Below are 27,590 nucleotides of genomic sequence, written 5' to 3' on the forward strand. Positions count from 1 at the left end.
TAGTCAACAACGCATTGCAGTAATGCACATCCTTGAAGGTTTATTTTTAAAAAAAAAATCCTAAAAAAAGTTCAGTCAAAACTCTTCACAATAAAACATTTCACTTGTAAGAATTGGCTTTGTGCTTAGGCAGGAAAGTGAAGTTCGGAGCAACAGGACCCAGCAACATTTCACTGCAAATGAAAAGAAGGTTTTGATAAAGCAACTCAACAAGACATTCGCATAACCGAGCAGGGATCAGCAACCTTTGGCACTCCAGCTGTTGCAAAGCTACAACTCCCGGCATGCATGCCTTTGCTGCTATTCTAGGAACTCTCCTACAGGTGTATGGAGCATGCTGGGAGTTGTAATTTCACAGCAGCTGGACTGCCGGAGGTTGCTGATTCCCTGTAATAGAGTGTCTGAACAAGCGTTTTGTAAAATGGACCCCTTTTGGTTTCTCTTAGGGCAGGCATGCTCAACCTGCGGCCCTCCAGATGTTGCAAAACTACAACTCCCAGCATGCCCAAACAGCCTACAGCAGGGCATTGTGGGAGTTGTAGTTTTACAACAGCTAGAGGGCCGCAGGTTGAGCATGCCTGTCTTAAGGAATTCTGACTGATCAGGATCCTAAACAGGGGGCTGTCAGAATGAAAAGTGGGTACAAAGAGCATCTCTCTCACTCTAGAGCAGGCATGGCCAACCTGTGGGTCTCCAGCTGTTGTAAAACTACAATTCCCACCATGCCCTGCTGTAGGCTGATAGCTGTTGGCAGTCTGGGCATGCTGGGAGTTGTAGTTTTGCAACATCTGGAGAGCCTCAGGTTGGCCATCCCTGCTCTAGAGGACTCAAGACATCCATGTTAGGCTACTTTCACATCAGCGGCACTGTCATCCGGCAGAGAATGCTAGGAATTGGCCAAACACAAACTATAGCGTGCGGCGGTTTGTGTCTAGCCAATTCTCTGCAATTTTTGCCGGAATGTGGACAGATCTCGGTCTGACCCCACTATAGTTATGGACGGCACGGGGCAGAATTATGCGTTACCTGATCTTTATCCAGTCAGAGACATTCTGACTCGCCATTAGGGTCTCCATGTAGTCCCTTCCCATATAGTACGGAGGTCTCTCATTCAGCTTCTGAGGCACACGTTCCAATAAACCGACTGGGATGTACCTGCCAAATAGGATGACCAAGGCATAGAATCTGTTGCACATCCGAGTAATCAAAGGTGCCAACCAGGATTTCTACATGGCAAATACTTTTGTTCTGCTGGGAGATAAGGCGATGTTCACACCTGCGTTCTGTGCTTCCATTACCTTTGACTGCAAGAATAGCACCGCGTGTCATCAAAATAGAAGCCCGACAGATGATTAATTAAAGGGGTTGTCCCATGACAGACACTAACGAGTCTGATCATTAGGGGTCTAACGACCACGGTCCCCTGCAACTTTACGGGACTGCTGGAGATAGCCAAGCACTAGTACTCCGTCATCTCCAACCGTCCCATAGAGCTGAATGAAGCCGCAACGTGCCTGCGTGACTGCCACGTTACCCAAACAGGGGAATCCGGGTCGCTGTTCTCATGATGGTCAGGGCCCCAGGTGCTGTTCTTACCTAGCACATTGCTTTGGTTTCCACTATGAGCAGTAGCCATAGCACAGATGTGAACAGAGCCCAGTCATAACCATAAGACAAAGAAAAAATAAAATAAAAAAACACCCCATTACCTGCAAAGGAAGGACTGCCACTCCAGCATGAACCTCCGCGTCCTCTCCACCCCCCGCGTGTCCGAGCCCCAGTGCTCTAGTCCATAGTTTGTAAAGTCTCGGAGAATATCAAACCGCTCCGAGGAGGAGATATCCCAGTGGCGCTGTTCTTTTATCTCCGTGAAAAGCCAAGGTTTTACCAGTGCCCCCCTGCAATCAAGAGACGCCAGGTATTAAGAGAGGAAACCAACAGTAAAGCCACTTGCCCATATGAAGTGATTTCCGTGGATCACGTACAGTCAATGGGAGCAGCGCTGCATTGACAGGCTCAGTCCACTACAAAGGTGACGGATCTAACCGCTTCCAGTGCAGGGCAAGAGTACGGGGTGTCGGAGGATTCTGAGGATAGGCCATCACTTAATAAAAAGGTGGACAACTTTAAGGTCCAAGGCTGTAGAAGAGAAGTTGCCAAAACTACAACTTCTCCGACGTCACTTCCTGCTCCGCAGCTATTGGTTGAAGCTGCTCTTCTCCGACTTCCTGCACATTACCGAGACCTACCTGTTTTCTTCCAGATAATTCAGGTGCTTAGTGGTCCAAATGCAGGAGAAAGACGCCAATACATAACACAGAGCTCTCTGTATTACTAGTATTCTGTGCAGCAGAACAGGAAGCCTACGAGGAGATGCTTTAGCCAGAAACTGCAGGGCAGAAATGATGTCGGAGGGGTTGTAGTTTTGGAACTTCTTCTGTACCGCCCAGTAACATGCAGCAGTAGTTGTCCCTTGCTAAATGGGTTTTCCGCTCTTTCTTTAGCTAAAGAAAAAGAATTGCGTGGTCTCCTTGAACCTAGCTGGGCACTGCACTACTCAGGGCCATCAATGTCACATCGGTAGGAGTCCGACACCCCGTAGCCCCTGTCGATCAGTTCCCACCGAGCTCCAGCGGTTGGAAAACACAGGCCAGTCCATTGTGTAGTGGATGGTGCTGGTAACTGCCGCAACCAACTCCGTCCTACACAATGGACACAGCATCAGAAGTACTCCTGAACAGCTGATTGGCGGGGGGTGTAGTATATCGGACCCCCAACCAATCAGATATTGGACAGGTCATGAATATATCATTTCTTAAAAATCGCTTTAACATGATATGGTATATGCTTCATGCCTCTGCTAAGGATGTGTGGCCGGCGGGGAGACATGTAAGGGAAGGTGTTGAGGGAGCAAACTTTATTCTGGGGCAGCAGTGCTGCACTGGTTTATATATTCCAGTGATCCAAGCTCCTCTTTGTAGTACTGTACTGGGTGATGTCGTTTTTGGAAATGTTTTATAGGCATTGTAACACTGCAGTGTACTGTACAGGGACCTGACCACTACCCACTATGCAGCCTTTGGCTTTACTTGTCCCCAGTGACATGCACTGATTGCCTGCATGCATGTTCTGACTAAGACACAGACGAGAGAGGTCAGTGCGAGAAACTCAGAGCACAGCATTACAATCATGTATAAGGGCGCCTTCACACGCGGCTGAAAAATCTGCTCCATTCACCGGAATTGGGCTTGCAGAAATCCATGTGCTTGCTGCCCCATTCAAATGAATGGAACAGATTTTCAGTCACAGAATGTTCTGCCACAAACTCTGCCGCATGTGAAGGCGCCCTCAGGATGTAGGTCCCTGCGAGACGTGGAATCTATTGAATTAGACCGACATAATGCGGTCAGTGTAATTCACTAGAGATTCCAGGTCTCACATGGACACACATCCTTCTAAATCCATTTTAATGCTGTGCAAACCCGTCAGAGGAGTAGAGGTCAGAACGGGAAATCACACCGACACATGCAGCGAGTTTCTCGTGTTGAATTTACTGTATCTGGCCTAAGTTTGGCCTCACACAAGAAGGCGATCGGCCAAATGCTTGTTCGGCTGACAGCCATCGCCCCCGATCCCCCCACACACGACTGATCAGATTGGCCATGCGCGCATGTGTTCTTGGTAGGAAAAGAAGGCCACTGTTGCCAGACTCCCTCCCTGAGAACAAAATGAATGGGCCGCTGAAATACTGACGTCTGCTGTCAAGAGAGTCGGTAAAACCCCCATACACATTAGATGGTTGGCCTTTACCACCAAAACCAGTGGGTTCAACTGACGTACTGTACATCTCATGTGTCTGGCCACCTTAAAAGGCACATTCTGAGTAGTTGGGTCTTCCAGCTAACGGCATGTTCCACAGATCAGTACTGGCGGCCCAATTGTAAATTGAAGACAAAGTGAAGTTACCATGGCTGTGGAGAATACCGTATTTTCCGCCCCATAAGACGCAACCCCCCCCCCCCCAAATGGGGGAGGGGAAACGCCCCTGCGCCTTATGGGGCGAATGCTGAGAATTTTACATCGCAGGCTGCGATGTATGAGCGAGCGGGGAGGGACTGGGAGGAGGAGCTGGCGGCCGGTAATATTAGGAGTGAGGGGGCATGTTTAATCACTTTTAATTGAATGAGACATTTTATATTTGTATACTGCAGCACTGGAGCGGTGGGGGGAAATCTGTGGATGGCACATATATAACAGTGCCAGCCACAGATTCCCCCATAACAGTGCCAGCCACAGATTCCCCCATAACAGTGCCAGCCACAGATTCCCCCATAACAGTGCCAGCCACAGATTCCCCCATAACAGTGCCAGCCACAGATTCCCCCATAACAGTGCCAGCCACAGATTCCCCCATAACAGTGCCAGCCACAGATTCCCCCATAACAGTGCCAGCCACAGATTCCCCCATAACAGTGCCAGCCACAGATTCCCCCCTGTAACAGTATCCTTCACAGATCCCCCCCATAACAGTGCGTCATCCACAGATCCCCAGTAATAGTGCCATCCACAGACCACCATTAGTTCCAAACCTACCAAAAGCACACCTTTTGGTTCAAAAATTTTTTTTTCTTATTTTCCTCCCCAAAAACCTAGGTGCGTCTTATGGGCCGGTGCGTCTTATTGGCCGAAAAATACGGTATATCATAACCCAAGGTCATCTCTTCATTATTCTCCTATACATTTAAACAACAAGGACTGACCTGGCCACCATGATCCCCGACACTCCAGTCTCCAAGGCTCGATTTGCATCCTCAAAAGAGCATATATCGCCATTACCTGTAAGAAAAGTATTTATATCATGGCTTCATTATTCTAACAGAATCTGATTCATTAAATATTCTTAGTGACTTGGAGCAGTGGTGCAGATTCCTGCGCAGATTCATGGCTATGAACGCTTAGAAATCAGTGCTGTGGCCCCTTCAATCTCAAGATGGTGGAGGCTGGACCTACGGCATATCCCTTTATAACCCTTTTATCAAGCTGTGATGGCCAAGCTGAAAGGAAAAGTGTAATGCAGCGGCTTCCAACCTATGACTCTGCAGGAAAACATAATGGGAGTTGTACTTTTTCTCACGGCTAGAGGGCCACGGGCTAGCCAAGGTAAGATCTGTCTGTGGCGGCCCAAATGTGATCATCGACAATGTGCGCAGAATCGGGATCAACTCACCAAAAAGGGGCATTGGATCAGCAATTTTAGCGCACTGTTTAATATACTCCCAGTCTGCGAGTTTTGTGTAGCGCTGCTCCCGGGATCGTCCGTGCAGCTGAAATGAAAGATGAAAAAGCCATGAGGACAGAATCACCTTCTCTGCACTAATGTCACAATCTATTACATCTAGGAAATAGCCATCTCCTCCATCTCTGGCCATGAGACGACACGCAGGTCATTCGGAAGAGGCAGCAGCATTCGCACCAGCGCTGCTACCTCTTCAGACAGCTGATGGGTGGGGGTGCCCGGAGTCAGACCCCCAATCTGATATCTGTGACCCATCCTGAGGACAGGTCATCAGTATCAAACCACTGCACATCCCCTTTAGGTTAGCTTTACATGGATCTTCCTCCCTTAGTTTTAGATGCAGCCTCTGTACATAGACAACAATCATCCAATTACACACAAAAAATAAAAATACAGATAGGGGATAACTTAAAGGGGTCGTCTCACTTCAGCAAGTGGCATTTATCATGTAGAGAAAGTTAATACAAGGCACTTACTAATGTATTGTTATTATCCATATTGCTTCCTTAGCTGGCTGGATTTATTTTTCCATCACATTATACACGGCTCGTTTCTATGGTTACGACCACCCTGCAATCCAGGAGCGGTGTCCGTGCTTGCACACTATAGGAAAAAGTACCGGCTTCTCTGGCGGCCGGGACCATGGGAGCTCACATAGGCTGGTGCTTTTTCCTATAGTGTGCAAACACAGCCACCACTGATGGACTGCAGGGTGGTCTGTAACCACGGAAACAAGCAGTGTATAATGTGATGGAAAAAATGAATCCTGCCAGTGAAGGAAGCAATATGGAGAATCACAATACATTAGTAAGTGCCTTCTATTAACTTTCTCTACATGATAAATGTCATTTGCTGAAGTGAGACAATCCCTTTAACTGCTGCCAGCTACTATGCCATTAGTCATTAATTTGCATGGTGTGCTCCGAAAGGGGTTATAACAGGTGCCACTGGTCCACGAGCCCAGTATCAGCGGCTGTTAATTACAGCTAGTCTCCTCTTGCTGTAGAACGCCGTGATAGTCGGGGATAGAGGGACCGTAAATACAAGGCAGTTTTGCAGACTCGCCCTCTGTATACCCAAGTGACATGGTCTGGAGGGGGTTAACTTTCCCATCTTGTCTGCTCTAATAAATACTTGTATTCCCCATAAAATAACAATGGCATAACTTAGATCTCTGCTATGTTCTTCTTACTGGAAACGTATGAACTGGCGATCGGGTGCTTCCATTACCCATACAGGTGACTTGCTACACAGTCTGACTCCATCCAGTCAGTGTTGTAAGAGTCATACTGTGTAGAGCAGGCATCCTCAAACTGCGGCCCTCCAGCTGTTGCAAAACTACAACTCCCAGCATGCAGGTATCAGCCTGCAGCAGGGCATTGTGGGAGTTGTAGTTTTACAACAGCTGGAGGGCCGCCGCAGTTTGAGGATGCCTGGTGCTGACACAAAGGGAACTATAACAACCAATTGTCTGTTTAGTCCTGTAATTCCAGGAGGAGTAACAGAGGAATGGCACAGCACACAAAGGTTTGTAAGTAAGGTTGATTCCGAATTGTCGGATTACGGAGAGTACGAGATTTTTCTAAAGAGACATGTCTGGAAAGGCGCTGATGTAACAGGACAGAACGTTCTGCATTCATAAAAGCAGAGTTGCCCCTTAGAAAAAAGGTAAGAGAGGGCATTCAACATATTAATGGCGTTTTACAGGCTACCGATATTGACGACTTATTCCAAGGAAAGGTCACCAATACCAGATCAGTCGGGGTCCAATCAGCTACATGCAGTGGCTGGCGACGACCTAACAAGAATTCATCAATATCTGCAGCCCAGAAGACCCCTTTAACCCCTGCTTAAAGGCAGAATGGTAAAGGAGTGCAAACATTTTCTGTCCTGATCACAAGATGGACATGGGTGCACACCTTGTTAAAAGACATTTGCATTCCCATCCGCACGAAGCAATCAATAAGTGTTCCTATAAATTACAGCAAGCAGAGATCTTGTCAACCATACCAAAAATTGATGCAGAAAGTTCACTGGGAAATCGTATTAGACAAAGAATAAGCTTTAAAGGGGTTCTCCGGGCTTAATATTTTGGCGGTGGTCCGACACCCAGCTGTATGAGGAGAGTGCGCACGTGCCTCATCTCCCTTCGCTCTTCCTGTTCTTTGAATATTCCTTCAAATGGGTTTTCCCGTGACAAACAATTAATCCCTATCCACAGGGTAGGAGATGAGGGTCTGATTAGCAGGGGTCCAACCAGTGGGGCCCCGTGGACCACAAAAACTGGGGTCCTTTTATTCTAGAGTAGGATTGAGTAGAAGTGCTCATGGAGTTGAATGGAGTGGCAGCGGACGTGTGTGACCCCCTGGCTCCATTCAAATCGTATTCCCCATCCTGTGGGCATGGGAGAAGTGTGTGCGCCATGGAAAAGCTTCATTTCTATTAATACTAGAATACAATTACCCTACAGGACATCAAGAAAGGCTGAGAAAACATTCAGATCTAGTAAGAATCACCGAGATGTTCATTAATCCAATTCTATTTAATATGATGATAATGAGCCGAGCCGCTCTGTGCCCGCTACGTCTGATGCCCAGGATTCATTATAAAGGAGGAGACTCACAGTGACTAGTGACGCCCCCCAGTCCCGCAGCTCTGGAATCAGTTTATGAGCCAAGTTGACTTTTTCCTGAACCCCAGTCCTGATCTTCACGGTGAGGGGCACGTCCAGAACCTGCGAGGATGAAGAGGATCAAAAAGTTATTATTTTAAAACATCAGGAAATGGCTTCATCCACACGACCACGTTTTTCTCCACTTTTTTGTGGATCGTATACTGACCCATTCATTTCTATGGGGATGCAACCAACGTTGACAGTACACTGATGCCGTCCGCATAGAATGCAGACCATAAAATGCATATAGTCGCTTGCATGTAGCCTACAGTCAGGACTGAGGTACAGCCACGACTGTGCAGCAAGGCAGCTAGTAAAAGGAGCCGAATGGCAGTGGTGCCAGAGGAGTCAGACCCCCGCCGACATGATATCGATGACCTTAACCTAAGGAAACCTTTAGCCTCTTTCCATCCAAAGAAAGTTAGAGGTTTTCCGAGTTTTGATACTAATGACCTATCCTCCTATCAGAGAAGGCAGCAGCGCTCCACATCGTCTTACATTGTACAGCGGGTATGCTTGGTATCGCAGCGCTCAGCCCCATTCGGTGCCTTCTCAAAGAGCTGATCGGTGGGGATCTCTGGTGTGTGACCCGCACCAATCAGGTACTGAAGTCCTATCCTGAGGATAGGTCATCAGTATCAAAATCTTGGAAAACCCCTTTAAATGTCAAACCAATATTCCATTCCCTGGCCATATAAAGTAAAAAAAAAAAAAAGGTCAAAAGTCGCTGCTTCTATAATCATGCTGTTGCAAGGAAAAACCTGTGACGATGACATAATGGGGGCTCCATTGGGCGAGAGGGCATACCGAGAAGACACCTTCCGCCTGTCCTCTACTTGACAGTTCAGAGAACTGTCCACTTCACCTTTGTGGGAACAGTTTGGAGAAGGCCCTTTTCTGTTCTAGAGTGACTGTGCCCCAGTCCACAAAAGCATGGCGGGGCCACACAGAGCCCTGACCTACGAGATGAACTAGAATGGATTTTGTGAGCCAGGCCCTCTCCTCCAACGTCTGACCTTCTTCTGGATGAATGGGTAATAATTCCAACAGACACCCTCCAACATCTAGTAGAAAGCCTTCCCAGAAGAGTGGAAGTCATAACAGTCACGAATGGGGGTCAGCTCCAGAAGAATACCCATGGTTTTGAAAACAAAGCAAGTGTGCTGGTCAGGGGTCCACATACTAAAAGAAGTAGAAGATCAGACCAGACAGGGTTTCTTTGAACAGTTAGGTTCCTCCACACTTACCAAGTTCATTCCTCTCACAATGTCTTCAAATTTGGTTGCCCTGGACATTAAAGCACATCCTCCACCCTATATAACGGAGGGAAAAGGTAGAGTTATTCTCATTAATATAAAAAGACACAAAACTCTGTTGTGTTCGGGTCAAGTATCACTGCTGAAGCTTGTAGGATGCTCCTCTATTCAGAAAGACGCCCCTCTATCTATGGCCACACCATAGACTGTGGAGATGTTTACACATATGGCAGTATATAAAGATTGCTTATCCACACTGCTTGCCCCAAAGAAATCCCTGAGATGTGTGTTTAAACCGATGCCACTGGGTATCGTCTGCCACTCAGATGCCAATGTTAAAAAAATTAAAATTAAAACACACGCACACTATTTTACTGCATGGCTCTGCGAGGAACAGCACAGTTCGCTGCAAAATATCCGACTTGTATGGCATTGTGTATCCGAGACGTCACTCTTTCGGCTCCTGTCAGAGGATTTCCAGTTTTAGAAAAACTAAAGCTGGAAATCCTCTAAAGACAAAAATAATGTAGTGTGCATCAATATTCTTGCTGCCAAAAATACTGGAACCATGATGGCGCCCAAGTCAATGTGATCAGTCATAGCTGCCAGGGCTCTAGTTAGAAACAGAAGCCATGACAATACTACGTGTAAGGGCTGAAAACCCTGAGCACACTTCTCGCAGCTACATTAAAGGGTTTCTGTCACCAGATTTAACCCTATTAAGCTAGCGGACATTAGCGATGTGCTAATGTCAGCTAAACCTAACTAGCCTATTCCTACTTTTATCTATGCCCCCATTACGCCAGAAATCTAACTTTTATAATATGCTAATTATCATCTAGGAGCTGGGGGGGCGTTGTTCCTGCTCCTAAAGGCTCCGTTCTCCCACCTTTGTCGCCTCCCTCCAAGTCCTGATTGACAGCGGCAGGCAGCGCTCGCATCTGTCTGCCAGCCCTGAGCTCTGGTGAAATCTTGCACCGTTCAGTATTCAGCGCAGGCGCGGTGAGGAAGCTGGCAGCCTGCGAGCGTCTTTCCCTCACCGCACCAGCGCCAAATACTGAAAGGTGCTCGCAGGCTGCCAGCTTCCTCACCGCGCCTGCGCTGAATACTGAACGGTGCAAGATTTCACCAGAGCTCAGGGCTGGCAGACAGATGTGAGCGCTGCCTGGCGCTGTCAATCAGGACTTGGAGGGAGGCAACAAAGGTGGGAGAATGGAGCCTCTAGGAACAGGAACAGCGCCCCCCCGTCTCCTAGAGGCTGGCTAGCATATTATGAAAGTTAGACTTTTGGCGTAACGGGGGCACAGATAAAAGTAGGAATAGGCTAGTTAGGTTTAGCTGACATTAGTACATCGCTAGTGTCAGCTAGCTTAATAGGGTTAATTCTGGTGACAGAAACCCTTTCATCTATTCATCTTCCTGGAAATGTATGAAGATAATTGGGTGCCACTATTCTCCTGGTCAATGTGATGTGCCCCTAGACAGTCTGATTATAGAAGAGTGGGCACACACCTTCAACAAAGGAAACGGTGACATCCAGTTTTCATTTTATTGATATATTTCCAGGAGGAATAACATAGGAACAGCACAACTCTGAGTTCTAAGAAAAGATGCTCCACAATTGTTATAATTTATGAAGAACACAAGTAATGACTATAACGGGAATGCGGACACAAAAAAACTGAAAAAAAATAATAATAACGCTTACACAGTTTAAAATGTACCTGAGAAACAGACCCTTACCTTATTATAGACCAAGTCGATCGGACAGCCAACATTAATGTCCACAAAGTCAACCTCAATGGTTTTGTTGAGCATCTCTGCACATTTGGTCATGGTGTCAGGGAAGGCGCCCTCTAGCTGCAGGGAACAAGTAAAACACCTAGATTACTGCTAAAGATCAAGCAATACAGCGAAGCTCGAGATGTTGAGCCGCCTTGAGAAACTTATCTACCTTATAAACACGGCTAAGAAGCACAATGCATAGTCTAAAAACTAACACCTCAACTGCATCATGGGTAAACCAGTGACCCGAGAGAACGGGAACATCACCTTTGATCACCCTGTGGTCCCTCTTGATCAGAGCAATCAAAACATTAGAGGACCTCTCCCCTCTCCTAACAAGTCTGCTGTGGCAACTACTTGCATTCCCCATACAACAATTCTGGAGCATCTACTCTTATGACGTTGCGCCATTCCTCTATTATTCATATTAGAAGCTATGAGCGAATTGCCAGTAGTTTGCAATAAAAGTCCATCTGAGGGTTACCAGCTGGGGATTTGTCCCCTGCAGTTTCTACTAACCAGTCAGTGGTGCCAATGGCAGACTGTGCAGGGCACACAACCCGACCAGCAACAAACCTTCATTGCAGACTGCTAGTAATTCATAAGTTCATATGTAACTAGAATCGCTATTACATGGTGAATGCAAGTAGTTGCCAAAACAGACCCGTTAGGAGAGATGAGAGGTCCTCTTTATATGCCGGGACTGGAGGGTCCCCTGCTTCAGACTAGTGTGGGACACTCAGGTAGCACTGTCTATTAAGGGTCTTATGGAAGGTCTTAATCTAGATGCTGCTGTCATAAACCTCCTAGTCCAATGATAGTCCGCAAGTTTGGTATCGAAAAAGATACTTACTGTGGATATCGGAACCCTTAAGGTTCTGGGTCTAAGACGCAGATCCAGACCCTGCTGTAAAAAAATCTAGGATCCTCTGAATGACTGGTTTTGATCTATTAGGAGTTGGATCCCCTGACCAGCTACAGAACTTTTTCCAGATCTTAAAAGGTAAATAGCGGAAGTAACCTTCTTCAGGCTAGCTTTAAGGGTACTGGTTACTCTGTCAGAGAGGCCCTGTTGTCTAAGGATGTTGCCCTCAGGGTCCAAGTTGCTAGTCTGAAGAATTTTGGGTTTGGAAACCGGTCCCCGTCTAAGAATGTCCTCCTGGTGAAGCAATATCCAGGGTTCTTTTATTGAAATCTGTTTTAGAACCGGGAACCAACACCTCTTGGGCCAGCAAGGGGTAATTAGGATTACTGTCACCAGGTCCCGAAGTATCTTCTAAATTGTCTTGGCTATTAGAGGAAAGGGTGGAAAGGCATAAGCTAGTTCCATATCAGGGAGAAGGCATCTACCGCCCACGGATTGTCTCTGGGATTTAGGGAACAGAATTTCTGAAAATTTGCATTTTCTTTTGAAGCAAAAAAAGTTCGATTTCTGGAGTCCCCCACTTTGTTGTTATATTTTGAAATATCAGTGAGTTTAGGGACCATTCTCCTGGATCCAGGGTTTTCCTGCTTCAGTAATCTGCTTCTCGGAAATTTGAGGAGACTGAAGCCATCTCTTCCGGCTAAAGGACCTGAAAAGCTTGGTTTCCTTTTATCGCACCCCAACCATCCTTGCTGGCGTGTCCGGATTATAACGTCTGGATATTTGTGCCAAAGAATTCCCTGCTGTAGGTTCAGTCTCTTTTTCCACCAGTTCAAGTTTAACTTCACCGATATGGGAATGAGTATTTTCTTGTCTATGGACAATGGATTCCTGTCCCAATTTTTTAGGATCCAAGACTGGTATACTCTTGTGTGCGCCTGACCCCAGGCCATTGAAGTTATACATGAAATCATGATACCTAGAACTCTAATTGCTTCTCTTATTGAACAGGACTGATGAGACTGGAACCCTGTTATTTTCTTCTTCAGGTCTGATATCTTCTCTTCCGGCAGAGACGAAGTTTTCGCAACCGAATCTAGAAGAATACCAAGGAACGTTCTTCTTGTTGCTGGTTTCAGAAAGGATTTCTTCCTGTTGACTAACCAACCTAGATTTTCTATAAATAATTCCATGTCTCTGCGAGTTTTTGCTTCTGTCCTTCCTATTACCAGCAAGTCATCTAGATAAGGAATAATTGTTAAACCTTCCTCTCTGAAGAAGGCCATCATCTCCACTACCAACTTCGTGAAGATCCTTGGTGCAGTTAAAAAGCCGAATGGCAGTGCGGTGAACTGGAAGTGACAAATTGTACCCGCTGCATTTTTTATAGCAAATGTTAGAAATTTCTGATAGTTTTTGTGTATTGGAAGATGGTAATATGCGACTTTCAGAACTACTGACGTCGTCATGAATGAACCTTCCTGAATCAATGGTATTGTGGAGGATCGACATCTTGAAATTTTTGTTTATGATTCTCTTGTTTGGATCTTTTAGATTTATAAAATTGTACGGAAGGACCCATCTGGTTTTTTTTTTTTCCCCCCGAGAAATAAATCACTGTTCTTTTTTGTGGAACCGGTATAATGACTTTTGCTTTGAATACCTATCCAGATTTTAACAGGTGCCGCATGAGAGGTAATCCGACTCCTGTGAGAGGGAGTTGAGGAGAGCTCTATTTTGTAACGCTGGTTATGTTCTCCCACTGGTGAAGAAATTATTTCAGCCTCCCCCCACTCTGGTTTCATTGTTTGTCCTGTGGACGGTTCTGAAGGTTAAAGAGGAACCCTCTACCTCTACCCCCTTTCAGGTAGCTCCTTTAGCCCTGAAGGATCTATACTGGGGATTAAACTGACGAAAGGGCAGTTTCTCCTCTTTATCCTCAGGGAACCCCTTCTTTTTATCTGCCGCTTTCTCTAATATTTTATCGAGAACAGGGCCGAAAACACACTCGCCAGAAAAGGCTATAAAGCATAATTTTGACGTTTTATCTCCCGACCAGGACCTCATCTATAAGGCGTGCCTAGCGGAGTTAGAAAGGGCCCCGTCCCTAGCGGCCAATCTTACCGAAGCTGGTTTTAAGAGAGGGATGGAATTTATTAATTCCTCACTCGGCGACTTATTTTTTAAAATGCTCCTCAAGCTCGTTAAACCAAAAGATACGTCGATCTTGCGACTGAAGTGGCTGCAATGTTTGTTTGAACGCCATACACGGAAGCTACCCAGGCCTTTTTCAGCAGACAATTTGCTTTACGGTCTATAGGATCCCGTAGCTGTGAGGAGTCCTCAAAAGGTAGCAAAGTCTTTTTGACTACTTTACCTGGATGTCATTTTTTGGCGTCTCATCTAATATTTTAGACTCTGAGGCATCAAACACTAAACGGTTTCTGAAGTCTCTGGAGACTCCCAACCTCTTCTGAGGATCCAACCATTCATCCAATATCATGTCGCTAACATTTTCATGTATGGGGAAAACTCTGGCTTTTTTAACTCTCAAGCCCCCAAACATCTCATCTTGAACACTCATAGGCTTCTGTAAATCCTCTATACCCATTGTCGATCTGACCGCCCTCAGGAACTCGTCCATCTCCTCCTTAGTAAATTAATATTTTCTTTCGTCCTCAATTAACTCCCCTTCACATAGATGGTCTTCTTCTCCAAAATATTTGGGTGAAGGCATCAGAAGAAGGCACAGAAATTCTGGGTTTTTTAGTAGGTACAGGGGATGAGCTAGGGCCCGACAATGAAGCTAGAGAAGATTTAATTCTTCCTGTATCATATTTTTTACTTCTGATAGAATAGATGGTTGTTCTTCCTTCAACAGATCCTGAATCTTTACATCATTTTTGTGCAAGTAGCACATTTTAGAGATCTGAGTTTTGTCTTTGACTCTTTACCCCATTTAAGAGAGTCAGATAGAACAACCATGCATTACTATACTGCAGAGTACATGTATAAATAAATAACTTATCTCCCCTTTCTTTGGGGAACTCACAGAAGGAGCCACTGCGGGGGAGGGGGTCTGGGTTCTCCATACGTCCCGATGCTGCTGCTGCTGCAGACATGCTGAACGGACAATGCCGTTCTTCTGCTGCCTGTTCGCACTTTTGAGCATAATGCCGGCGTCTGACGCGATTTCTCCGGCCCTCCCACACTTCCGGAGGGTGCCGGACCGAACTCCGCCACCTCCATGATGCCTGTCACGTGACTCCCTTCATGGCGGCCGTAGCACACGCCAGAGTGTGCGCGCGGCCCTTAGTACCTCACCCCCAGACTTCTGGGGAGAACCGCCCGGCTTGTTCCCCACGGAGGGGAAGAGAGCTCCGGGCATTAGATGTAGCATGTGGAGGCTGCGGCAGAGCAGCGCATATATTACCTCTGCCCAGCATTAGCACAAGCCGCAGGAGGACAGAGGGATCTAGGACGCTGCACAGGTAGATCTAAGGAGGGTTCCCAGCCCCCGATAGACCCATCCTGGAATAAAAATAAACTCTTCACCTCCCACATGAGAGAGGCCTCTCTCTGACCTGACCCCTGTAGGGACAGGAAACCCTGAGGGGAGAGGGTAGGAGGGGTAATTTAAACGCACTCTCTCTGTGTTCCTGCCCCTACAGGAGGTCAACGGTCAACCGTCATGGTGGATGAAATGGAAAAAAAAAGTTGGCATGCACATAGCAGAGATCAGCGTTTTACTGACCACAGAGCTGATAGTCGTGTGCAGTAGGACCCCTGACAGGCATGGTTTCCTTGGTAAGCCCAATTAGGTCGGACAGCAGAAGCGACATACAGCCCCCCTACACCTAAGCTGGGGGGGTTCATGAAGCTTTAACGGCACCAGCCAGATACACAGTGATCACACTCCTCTGCGGCCATAGATCACTGGTGCCTTGCTGCGCTGGGGTCCTGGGTCTGAATCTGACCAAGGACGACATCTGCATGGAGTTTGTATGTTCTCCCCGTGCTTGCGTGGGTTTCCTCCAGGTTCTCCATTTTCCTCCCACACTACAAAGACATACTGATAGGGAACTTAGATTGTGAGCCCCATCGGGGACAGCAAGTGTGGCTAATGTCTGTAAAGTGCTGCGGAATAGGTCAGCGCTATAAAAGTGAGTAAAATAAAAATAAAAGCACCTGAACGCCGAACAGATCCTCAGTGTGATGTCTTTTCAACAGAGCCCATTCTGAAGGAAAGCCTTGGAGGAGGCTGGTACACATAGCCATCTCTCCGCACGTGATGTCTGCGCCATACTGCTTGCATACTCTTCTAAATGGAAGATTCCCGCACTAATTGTAAAGAGAGAAAATGACATGCTGTAAGTGACCTGCACACACGGCCTGTACTAATACATGCCGGTTCCTACACAAAGAAACCCAGAGGAGCAAAGCCCATACAGGCCTAAGGGCTGTTTCACACGAGCGGATGCCGTGCGTGGAATCCGCTGCGTGAAAGAGCCAAGCCCCGCTCCGGACAGCAGAGACACGGAGCAGTAACATGATTAATTATGCTCCGTAATCTTTTTTACTACAAAATCACAGTGAGATAAAGTTGTCACCGTGATTTTGTAGTAAAAAGATCACAGAGAGGCACGGAGCGTTATCAATCATGTTACTGCTCCGAGTCTCTGCTGTCCGGAGCGGGGCTTGGCTCTCTTTCACGCAGCGGATGAAAGAGCTCGTGTGAAAGAGCCCTAACAGTTCCTACAGCTGAGGATCTGTTTCAATCCAGTCTAGATAAAGTGAGATGTGTGTAATCCTGGACTCCAGCCTGATAAATGGTGGGAAACAGAGGGAGAGGTTTGCTGCCTATGGACTTAAAGGGGTGATCCTGGAAAAGAAAATAATGACGTATCCTCAGGATAGGTCATAATTATCACATCAGTGGGGGGGGGTCTAGGTCCCGGCATCTCCACCGATCAGCTGTTTCAGGGAGCCACTGCGCTCACTGGAGCTCTGGTGAACGATGCAGGCTCCTGGCAGCTGTCCAAGCACAGCGCCGTACATCGTATAGTGGCAGTGCTTGGTATTGCATCTCCGCCCCATTGACTTGAATGGAGCTGAACTGCAACTAGACCACATGACTGATGTACAGTGATGCAAGATAATTTAGACTAGCACATCCATACATGGTAAATGAGTGAAGGTGCACCTGTGACTTTGGATGTGCTAGTCTAAATTTTCTTGCAGTATGTTTGGAGGGTACTCTTCTCCGATCTGCCCAGGGCTTCTGAGCAGAGTATAAATATCGCTGGTTCCTACACCGCCCTGAACATTGTAGACTTAAGTTAGGCCCAGGAGAGACAGTTCTGTTAGTGTTAGACACCCATCTGCAGAAGTCACCTTGACGTTGGTAGATGGGCCCGACACACATTCTATGTACAGTGATGTCTCTGGCCTAGGAAGAGGCTGCGGCACTCAAGGTCTCTTCAAACAGCTGATCGGCGTGTCGCACCCCTGCAGATCGGATACTGATAACCTATCCTCAGGATAAGTCATAAATATCTTTTCCAGGATAACCCCTTTAAAGGGGTTGTCTCATTTTATACATTGGTGATATATGGCTATAATGTCAGACAGCTACTAGTCCCACCTCAGGGACCTACTCTGGCTCTTATCTCCAGAATGGGCTCACCAAACGAGATGACGTAACACCTTTAACTCACAGAGGATCAAATAGGTTGGATACAAATGTAGCAAACTCTCCGCTGTAGAGGGTTTCTAGCCTATGAATGTGTACAATGATGTTCCTACTCAGGCTGAAGAACTGAAACAAAAGTCTATGAAAAGAGAAGGGATGTGCAACAACCGGAACATCAGATCCAACCCCTCCCCGTCCATTTTAAGAACTGCCGCGGCCCATAAAAGAAGCAATGATATCAGACAAGTGGGAAGAGATTATAAAGGAAATCGGATCGGACATCTTAGTCCGTTATTAAGACTCTCAATGCAAACAATACTTACTGTAGTTAACGGAGCAAGGTACAATTTGTCTCGGAAATCAATCTGTACAAGAAAAAAAATAAAAAAATTATTGGATATCATCAATATTCTTTGGTTAAAAGGGCTAAACCCATCTAGACAAACGCTTCTTAGACTGAAGAGGTTTCTAGGATTTCAATATTGGCGGCCTAACCTCAGGATAGGTGATCAGTATCTGATCGTTGGGGGTCCGACATCCGGCACCTCCCATCCAGCGTAACTATACAGCTCCTTCCATTGTGTCGTGGATGGACCTAGTAACTTCAGCGCAGCTCCCACTGAAGTGAATATTGCAGTAACCAGCTCTGTCCACAACACAATGGATGGAGCTGTGACGCTGGAGCTACTCGGGAACAGGAGCGTTGAGTAATAGACCCCCGCCTTGGTGTGCTTTGCTTTTATATGCCATTTGTCCCCCCCAACGTATATGTTAAATTGATAGTAAAAACGAGATGTGAGCCTCGCTTTATGTTACATTCACACAACAGATCTGAACCTGGGATATCAGCATGCAAGGCTGACCACTTACTTCCAGACTACAACCTTATCATATTGAGAAGAGGTTTTCTATACTACATAATACTGGCATCTTTATGATCATATATTGTGTCCGAGAATAAACCTGTAATATATGTTAGCTTTCTAAGCATAGAAAACCTCTATTCTCAACATGGTAAGTAGTGTATGTAACATAGAAAACAAAAGAAAGGTCTCATTTTAAGCATGATCAACCCCACTATACAGTATGCCTGGTTTAATAGGGCTGATCATGCTGACAGAGCTTCTTTAAGAATGGCCCCCTTCAACTGCATGGGGGGGCATTCAAAGACGGACAAAACAGGGCGTGTGCTATTTTTTCAGCAGCCGTTATTCATGGCCCATTGAGGGGAATAAAATATGAATGTGAATAGAACCACAGACTGCAAAGGTTCTGAAAATGGTCATCAGGCGTCGTGTGAATGTAGCCTAAATCCACGTTCCAACTTCAGGTCATCAAAAGTACATTACTTCGTAATTAAAGACATTTTTGGGTCCTCACCGTTTTCTTCTCACATGGCCTGAGTTTTATAACATCTTCATCTGTTATAGCTCCCATATTCACCAATGTGGCCTCCTGCGCAGTCTGGGCCTCTTCTGAACCCTTTGCGCCCCCTGCAGTGTCCACGCGCACATCAAGGTCTCCTCCTCTAGGCGCAGCATCCTCCTGCGTGTTCCCCTGGGACTCACCCTTCACCCCCGCTTTCTTTTCCTTATTCCAGCTCTTTTTTCGGTATTCGTACAAATACTTCAGGTACTCCATAGATTTCTCAAAGTTATACTTCTTCTTGCGCAGCTGCGTCTGCACGTTCTTGTCCAGATTGTTCCTCACCACCACTTTTCCTTCCCGTTGTTTCACCAGCTCCTCGTTTATTAGATTTTTATAACCGTCGCCCAAGTGCGATTTGGCAAAGCGGCAGCTGATCCCGTATATGCATTTGCCCAAGGTCTCGTACAGATAACATTTAGGTCCGATGTCTTCAAGCTTCACGGACATGTATTTCTCAGGGTCATGCAGAAACTTGCATTTGTTTCCGTAGAAACATTTACTGGCGCGTTCCTGTTTGTGAGACAAGAACAACATGCAGAAGTGAATTGTATGACAGACGGGAGTTAATCGGTGCAAGTTATGGTGACTTATCAGGAGTGTAGAATACATTAAAAAAACTGTATTAAACATCACTGTCCCTCCCATTACACTGGTCTAAGTCTCATTTTACAAAACCATATTCAATGTATTGTGCCACAGGCAGAGGGCGCTTCATAGTCAAAACACAACTGAATCTTTGTATCACAAGCAGAGCAGTCTCTGTATCACTAAAGTGTATACCCCGACAGATTGTCTAGTAGTGCGCCTCTGAAGTGCAGTACAGAGCTTCATGCACCATAGCCTCGCTCCCCTCTCCAAGCGACAACCCCCTTGGCACCATGATCCCCTCTCCAAGTCACACCGCACCCCTCCCTCCCACTGAGGCCCCACAGAGCCGCACCCCTCCCTCCCACTGAGGCCCCACAGAGCCGTACCCCTCCCTGCCACTGAAGCCCCACCCCTCCCTCCCACTGAGGCCCCACCCCTCCCTCCCACTGAAGCCCCACCCCTCCCACTGAAGCCCCACCTCTCCCTCCCACTGAGGCCCCACCCCTCCCTCCCACTGAGGCCCCACAGAGCCGCACCCCTCCCTCCCACTGAGGCCCCACAGAGCCGCACCCCTCCCTCCCACTGAGGCCCCACAGAGCCGCACCCCTCCCTCCCACTGAGGCCCCACAGAGCCGCACCCCTCCCTCCCACTGAGGCCCCACAGAGCCGCACCCCTCCCTCCCACTGAGGCCCCACAGAGCCGCACCCCTCCCTCCCACTGAGGCCCCACAGAGCCGCACCCCTCCCTCCTACTGAGGCCCCACAGAGCCGCACCCCTCCCTCCTACTGAGGCCCCACAGAGCCGCACCCCTCCCTCCCACTGAGGCCCCACAGAGCCGCACCCCTCCCTGCCACTGAGGCCCCACAGAGCCGCACCCCTCCCTCCCACTGAGGCCCCACAGAGCCGCAGCCCTCCCTGCCACTGAAGCCCCACCACTCCCTCCCACTGAGGCCCCACAGAACCGCACCCCTCCCTGCTACTGAGGCCCCACAGAGCCGCACCCCTCCCTGCCACTGAGGCCCCACAGAGCCGCACCCCTCCCTCCCACTGAGGCCCCACAGAGCCGCACCCCTCCCTGCCACTGAAGCCCCACAGAGCCGCACCCCTCCGTGCCACTGAGGCCCCACAGAGCCGCACCCCTCCCTGCCACTGAGGCCCCACAGAGCCGTACCCCTCCCTGCCACTGAGGCCCCCCCCTCCCACTGAGGCCCCACAGAGCTATGTTCCTCTCTCCAAGTGTTGCCCCGCGTCACCGCTCCACTCCTCTTTGTACCAGGATGAGCCACTCTTTTGGACATCAGGTGTAGGCGGCTCCATTTTCCTGTACCCTGAAGATGCTGTACTCTACAAAGAGGAATTTTCCAGCAGCCCTCTCTTCTACTTTTAAGGACATATGAGGAATAACTGACTGATTTCTCTGTAATGTTCCATTTCACTGGAGCCCCTCCATACCTGTACAATAGAAGGACACAGCGGATTCTGCTCTAGCTGGTGATATTTTACATGTGGACGACTCTTGTTCTGCCCCCTCCCCCTCTTCTTGTCCCCTTCGTCCCATTTTGCTTTTTTTTCTGGAGGTTCGGCCGCATAGTTACTCTCATCATCGTCCTTGCACTGCTCAGAATCGACTGATCCCTCTGGGTTTTCTTTACCATCTGCATCTATATACGCATGGAATTCATCCTTTGTCGTTAAAAACCTGCATTAATGAAGCACAGAAAGGTCATGTCAATCCTAGGAGCTGACAAAGTAGTGGAGCCATGTGACAGCGAGCATCCCTGTGAACTTGCTTGGCTATCTTCGGAAGTCTTCCAGCAGTGACTGGAGAGAGCCGCACATGCGCAGCCACCACTCCATTCCCAGCAGGAGACGGGGCCCGTTCCCAAGACCAGAGCGGGTCATACAGACGGGAGCCACACCTATCAGACACTTATGGTATATCCCAGTGGTGGCGAACCTATGGCACGGGGCGGCACTCAGAGCCCTCTCTGTGGGCACCCATGCCCTGGAAAACGTCTATGGTGTACCAATATGCCTTAGACTTTTCCTTCTATTCATCAGCACAGGGGACGCTATAACTGGCACAGGCAGCACACTGAAAGTAGGCCGGCTATTATAGCTAAAGTACATGGAAGATATACTATATTGGACTGTATTATGCAGGTTAGATTGCTGTGTTGGCACTCTGCGATAAATATGTGGGGTTTGGGTTGCGGTTTGGGCACTCGATCTCTAAAAGGTTCACTATCACTGGTATATCCTGTCACTATCCCATACATTTTCCTTTTAGGAATACCCCAATAAGTTTTACTGAGGTCCTTGGGATTACAGTACTTCGATTTGACAATGTGGCCCTTGAACCAGAAAAGTTTGTGACCCCCCCCAAGCAAGACCCACCAAGGACTGCAAGCTAAGCCTGGAGCCTCAGACACAAGGATGTATCTGCTTGTTACAATATGGTGGCTACAGCTTGCTGCCATGTGCCTAAGGTTTTTTGTGGAGACATATGTAACGTAGTCGCCAATATTTCGATAATTTTGGTTGGGACACTTAGGGGGTAATAAGGCATAAATGTAAGACAGCAAGGAAGCAAAATTTGGACCAGCGCTGGATGCGCCGAAGTTATGGAGAGACCGGCGCCTCCAGATAACTTCAGCCGATCCACCGCCAGCTATAGGGGTTATTAAGATCAGCATTTAAAACGCCGGTCTTAATAAATGTGCCCCTTAGTCTTTGACAGGGTGAAGTTTACCTTACAGTGGGTAGTACGGAGGGACAGAAGCACAAGCAACAGTGATCTCGGATGCCACCATTTTTATACAGCCTGGTTAACCCCCCCTTCCCCAATACTTGCTCCTGCCGCTGATACAGATTGATAGCGACAGCTTCACTGTTTTTCATACAGGTGGCGTATAGACGGCAGTGACATTATACACCCTAACATCCACAATAACACTTACTGAGGTTTAATAGCAGCAACTCCTCTATTAGGATCTGCAGCCACAGTTTCCTTTCTGCTGCTCTCATTACTCCGGTCACCTTCTTCTGCCATTCTGGGGAAATTTTTAAAAATATTCAAGAATTTAATTACAATGAAAAAAAAAAAAAAAAAAAATTATATATATATATATATATATATATATATATATATATATATATAGACACACACAAAAATACAATACTATCCGTTTGTTATATTTACCATATTTTCATTAAATTCATAAAAGCATGCACGGTTGCATCAGTATAGCTCGCGGTTCTAACTCAAAGATGGGATCCAGGAGAAGCCCTGCGAGGACGTCCATGACTCTCCTGAATAGACAACCCCTTTATAAAGGGCGTCTGTCAGCAGGTTTGTACCTATGACACTGGCTGACCTGTTCCATGTTCCTACGTGCCCGCATTGCTGAGAAAAATAATGTTTTATTCAGGGCTGTGGAGTCAGTAGATAAATGCTCCGACTCCTCTGTATTTAATATGCGAATGTATTTTTTACATTCCTTGAAGGAAAGAAAGGCAACATACATGTCATTACCACAGAACTACTGGCCAGGAAGCTGCTGCCTTCTCCTTTGTGTTCTGATCTTCTGCTGAAGATCGGGCAGTGGGAGGATCCAGGACGGGGCATTTATTGTAAAACATGATTTCCCCAGTAGAATCCCATAGTCATGTTTAAAGTTTAAGCTAACAATCTGAGTTTACAAGTTTTTATCGCCTTAGCTGAATTATTGACTATCCATTCCCTTCACTTATACAAGTGTCTCTGGTCCTGCAAAAAACATATTTACTTGATCAGTTATCAGTGAGAGGCGAGGTTAACCATGGGCGTCGCGTTCCCTGTAACAGCGGAACACAACACAATGGAAAGTATACAGAGAGTGCAGAATTATTAGGCAAATGAGTATTTTGACCACATCATCCTCTTTATGCATGTTGTCTTACTCCAAGCTGTATAGGCTCGAAAGCCTACTACCAATTAAGCATATTAGGTGATGTGCATCTCTGTAATGAGAAGGGGTGTGGTCTAATGACATCAACACCCTATATCAGGTGTGCATAATTATTAGGCAACTTCCTTTCCTTTGGCAAAATGGGTCAAAAGAAGGACTTGACAGGCTCAGAAAAGTCAAAAATAGTGAGATATCTTGCAGAGGGATGCAGCACTCTTAAAATTGCAAAGCTTCTGAAGCGTGACCATCGAACAATCAAGCGTTTCATTCAAAATAGTCAACAGGGTCGCAAGAAGCGTGTGGAAAAACCAAGGCGCAAAATAACTGCCCATGAACTGAGAAAAGTCAAGCGTGCAGCTGCCAAGATGCCACTTGCCACCAGTTTGGCCATATTTCAGAGCTGCAACATCACTGGAGTGCCCAAAAGCACAAGGTGTGCAATACTCAGAGACATGGCCAAGGTAAGAAAGGCTGAAAGACGACCACCACTGAACAAGACACACAAGCTGAAACGTCAAGACTGGGCCAAGAAATATCTCAAGACTGATTTTTCTAAGGTTTTATGGACTGATGAAATGAGAGTGAGTCTTGATGGGCCAGATGGATGGGCCTGTGGCTGGATTGGTAAAGGGCAGAGAGCTCCAGTCCGACTCAGACGCCAGCAAGGTGGAGGTGGAGTACTGGTTTGGGCTGGTATCATCAAAGATGAGCTTGTGGGGCCTTTTCGGGTTGAGGATGGAGTCAAGCTCAACTCCCAGTCCCACTGCCAGTTTCTGGAAGACACCTTCTTCAAGCAGTGGTACAGGAAGAAGTCTGCATCCTTCAAGAAAAACATGATTTTCATGCAGGACAATGCTCCATCACACGCGTCCAAGTACTCCACAGCGTGGCTGGCAAGAAAGGGTATAAAAGAAGAAAATCTAATGACATGGCCTCCTTGTTCACCTGATCTGAACCCCATTGAGAACCTGTGGTCCATCATCAAATGTGAGATTTACAAGGAGGGAAAACAGTACACCTCTCTGAACAGTGTCTGGGAGGCTGTGGTTGCTGCTGCACGCAATGTTGATGGTGAACAGATCAAAACGCTGACAGAATCCATGGATGGCAGGCTTTTGAGTGTCCTTGCAAAGAAAGGTGGCTATATTGGTCACTGATTTGTTTTTGTTTTGTTTTTGAATGTCAGAAATGTATATTTGTGAATGTTGAGATGTTATATTGGTTTCACTGGTAAAAATAAATAATTGAAATGGGTATATATTTGTTTTTTGTTAAGTTGCCTAATAATTATGCACAGTAATAGTCACCTGCACACACAGATATCCCCCTAAAATAGCTAAAACTAAAAACAAACTAAAAACTACTTCCAAAAATATTCAGCTTTGATATTAATGAGTTTTTTGGGTTCATTGAGAACATGGTTGTTGTTCAATAATAAAATTAATCCTCAAAAATACAACTTGCCTAATAATTCTGCACTCCCTGTAAGTATTGCCGCTCCTTAACTGAAAAGCACGCTTCTTCATGGTCACGTGTTAGTTTTGCGGTAACGTGACGCACTGCATGCATTGGCCTTTATTCTTACAGTAGAGAAATACCGTATTTTTCGCAAAAGTGGGGGAAAAATAGCAGTGCATCTTATGGGGGCGAATGCTGCGACCGTCCGGTGAATAGGCTGAGAGGGAGGAGGGGCTGGGGGCCGGCATCTGTTTCTGTAATGGCAGCGGGGCCCGGTGCAGTCACTGTATTCTACTACACCGGGCCCCGCTGACTGTAGTATACGATAATCATATCTAACTTCTGGGTATTGTTAAAGTATTCATATCATCTTAAATCTAGCGCTGTACTACTTACTACTAACTTCTTGGCAGTCAGGAGGCCGGGTGGGGGGCGCTCGTAGCGTAGCTCACTACGCCACGCGCCTGCTCCGCCCACTTTATGAATGAAGCAGGCACCGGGCCCGGCTGCCATTACAGAAACAGATGCCGGCCCCCATTCACTACACAGGGACACTGTTATTGGAAGGGGGGGGGGGGGGGGGAAAATCTGTGGATGACACATAAGATGCTATATATGTGTCATCCACAGATGCCCCCACAATGATCCCCCATAACAGTGCCATCCACAGACCACCATTAGTTCAAAAAAAATAATTTTTCTTTTCTTATTTCCCTCCTCAAAAACCTAGGTGCGTCTTATGGGCAGGTGCGTCTTATAGGGCTAAAAATACGGTAATTAATTATAACTTTTTGTGAATTGGGACATTTAAACTTGCTTTTTTTTTTATTTTATTCCAATTTAAATCTAGTAGGAGTCGGAGTCGGTTCATTTTTTGCCGACTCCAGGTACCCAAAATTTCCCCCGACTCCACAGTCCTGGTTTTATTATATGCAAATGAACCTCTAGGAGCAATGGGGGCGTGGCCATTACACCTAGAGGCTCCGCTCTCTCTGCAACTGCTGCCCCCTCTGCACTGTGACAGGACCAGGCAGTGTAAACTTCATCACACCTGGTCATGTCAAAGTTGCAGAGAGAGCAGAGCCTCTAGGTGTAACGGCAACGCCCCCGTTGCTCCTAGAGGCTCATTTGCATATATTAAATGTTCATTTTTCTCAGCAATGCGGGGGGCACATATGAACATGGGACCAACACAGACGTCTTCAGCTGCCAAGCGCACATGGAACAGGTCAGCCAGTGTCATAGGTACAAATCTGCTGATGGATGTTCTTAAAAGGGGTTTTCCAGGAATTTGATATTGATGACCTATCCTCAGGGTCCCGGGTGTCGGATGAAACCTCCGGATCAAGCTGCAAAGGAGAAAGGCGAACCTACCTGCCCGATCCCGTTGCTCTGGATCTCCCGGCACAGCTCTATGTCCCCAGCTGCAGTGGTAACGTCACATGTTGGCAATCACTGGCCTATTGGGGTGCACCTCTGAGGCCAGGGATCGGCCGCAGTGGTCACGTGACGTGACATTTCTGCTGCAGCCGGGCCGGGATCAGGCAGGCAAGTACTTACCTGTTCTTTCTTGCAGCGTGATCCTTAGGGTTGTCTGTTTCAGGACGCACATGGACATCACGGAAAGGTTGCTGCAAGGACAATCCAGAAACCTTGATGCACATGTGAACGCTGTCTAACAAGGGATCGGCGCGCAAAATGATCAAACATCTACAGCTGCGCACAGACTACAACTCCCAGCATGCCCTCAGAGCTGCAGACTGTCAAGGCATGCTAGAAGCTCTAGTTTCACAGCAGCAGGAGACCACTACCAGAGCCTATAGAAGCACATGGGTATGAGCACCCAAATGCTGTCACCCTTAGGACTGCACTGAATTAGGGTGACCCCCTCAGCCCCTAATTGTGCCTCCCTGACCACTCCATACCCCGTCACCTCTCCACGCCGGGCCAGAGAAAGGAAATCGCTCCGGTGCAACCTCGATTACAGTCCCCCATACCCGTCCAAGTACGCTTTTTATAGCAGTCCGTGCAGCAACAAAGCCGCTACGGAAGGTTCCGCTGCCTCTCCCGTTCTGTGCCCGTTATTTTCTATGTCTCTCTGTATCTGATCTGTAAATGTCATGGAGGGAGCCTGCCTAGGTCTGCGGGAGCCATGAGACATGACCTACTTCCAGAAGGCAGATGAAACATGTGGCTGCAGCAGTAGGTGGGGGTGTCACGTGGTGCCGCAGCGCAGGAAGCAGAGGGCTGCAGGGCTCAGCCTCCCGGAAGTTGTTGCTGTTCTCTCTGTGTTACAGTGTGTCAGCGCAGGATTGTTTCCCTGGCACCACAGGCACAGCCATGGAGGATATGATGAGGCTCCAGCATCTCTCTGCCCGGGTCCTGCTGCCCCTCCTCCTCAGCCTGGCCATGGTGGCGACACAGACCAGCTCTCCGGTGCCAGCCCCCCTCACCAGACGTAAGAAGACGGCCAAGGGGGTTGTAATAGAAAGATGTAGTGATTGGTGACTATGATTTACAGTGCACTGATGTCATGTATAGGGAGGAGTGATGTCATCGGTTATCTCTTCAGAGAAGTGATGTCATCGGTTATCTCT

General features: G+C 47.4%; 2 protein-coding genes across 5 annotated transcripts in view; one reads left to right on the plus strand and one right to left on the minus strand.

Moving 5' to 3' along the window:
- On the minus strand, positions 1–27,221 carry DUS3L (dihydrouridine synthase 3 like). Of its 4 annotated transcripts, none has more exons than XM_040431133.1 (14): positions 27,162–27,221; positions 22,546–22,638; positions 21,038–21,284; positions 18,949–19,506; positions 17,892–17,933; positions 16,065–16,217; positions 10,970–11,086; positions 9,218–9,283; positions 7,920–8,030; positions 5,228–5,324; positions 4,761–4,836; positions 1,710–1,898; positions 1,027–1,155; positions 1–173 (listed from the first exon to the last, which is right to left on the minus strand). In XM_040431133.1, the coding sequence occupies exons 2-14, from the start codon at positions 22,635–22,637 to the stop codon at positions 101–103; spliced, it is 1,950 nt and encodes a 649-aa protein (XP_040287067.1). In that variant the 5' UTR covers position 22,638; positions 27,162–27,221; the 3' UTR covers positions 1–100. The 4 variants fall into 4 exon arrangements, with proteins under 4 accessions (XP_040287067.1, XP_040287065.1, XP_040287066.1 ...); XM_040431131.1 differs by lacking the exon at positions 27,162–27,221 and adding an exon at positions 26,927–27,003; XM_040431132.1 differs by lacking the exon at positions 27,162–27,221 and adding an exon at positions 26,919–26,983.
- Positions 27,222–27,590, plus strand: part of LOC121000602 (pituitary tumor-transforming gene 1 protein-interacting protein-like) — a 65,738-nt gene continuing 65,369 nt past the window's right edge. The window contains exon 1 of the mRNA XM_040431134.1: positions 27,222–27,451. Within this exon, the coding sequence (XP_040287068.1) occupies positions 27,334–27,451 (118 nt within the window). The 5' untranslated portion in view covers positions 27,222–27,333. The remainder of the gene's footprint in view (positions 27,452–27,590) is intronic.

This window comes from Bufo bufo, chromosome 5 (genome assembly GCF_905171765.1).
Source record: "Bufo bufo chromosome 5, aBufBuf1.1, whole genome shotgun sequence".
NCBI lineage: Eukaryota > Metazoa > Chordata > Amphibia > Anura > Bufonidae > Bufo > Bufo bufo.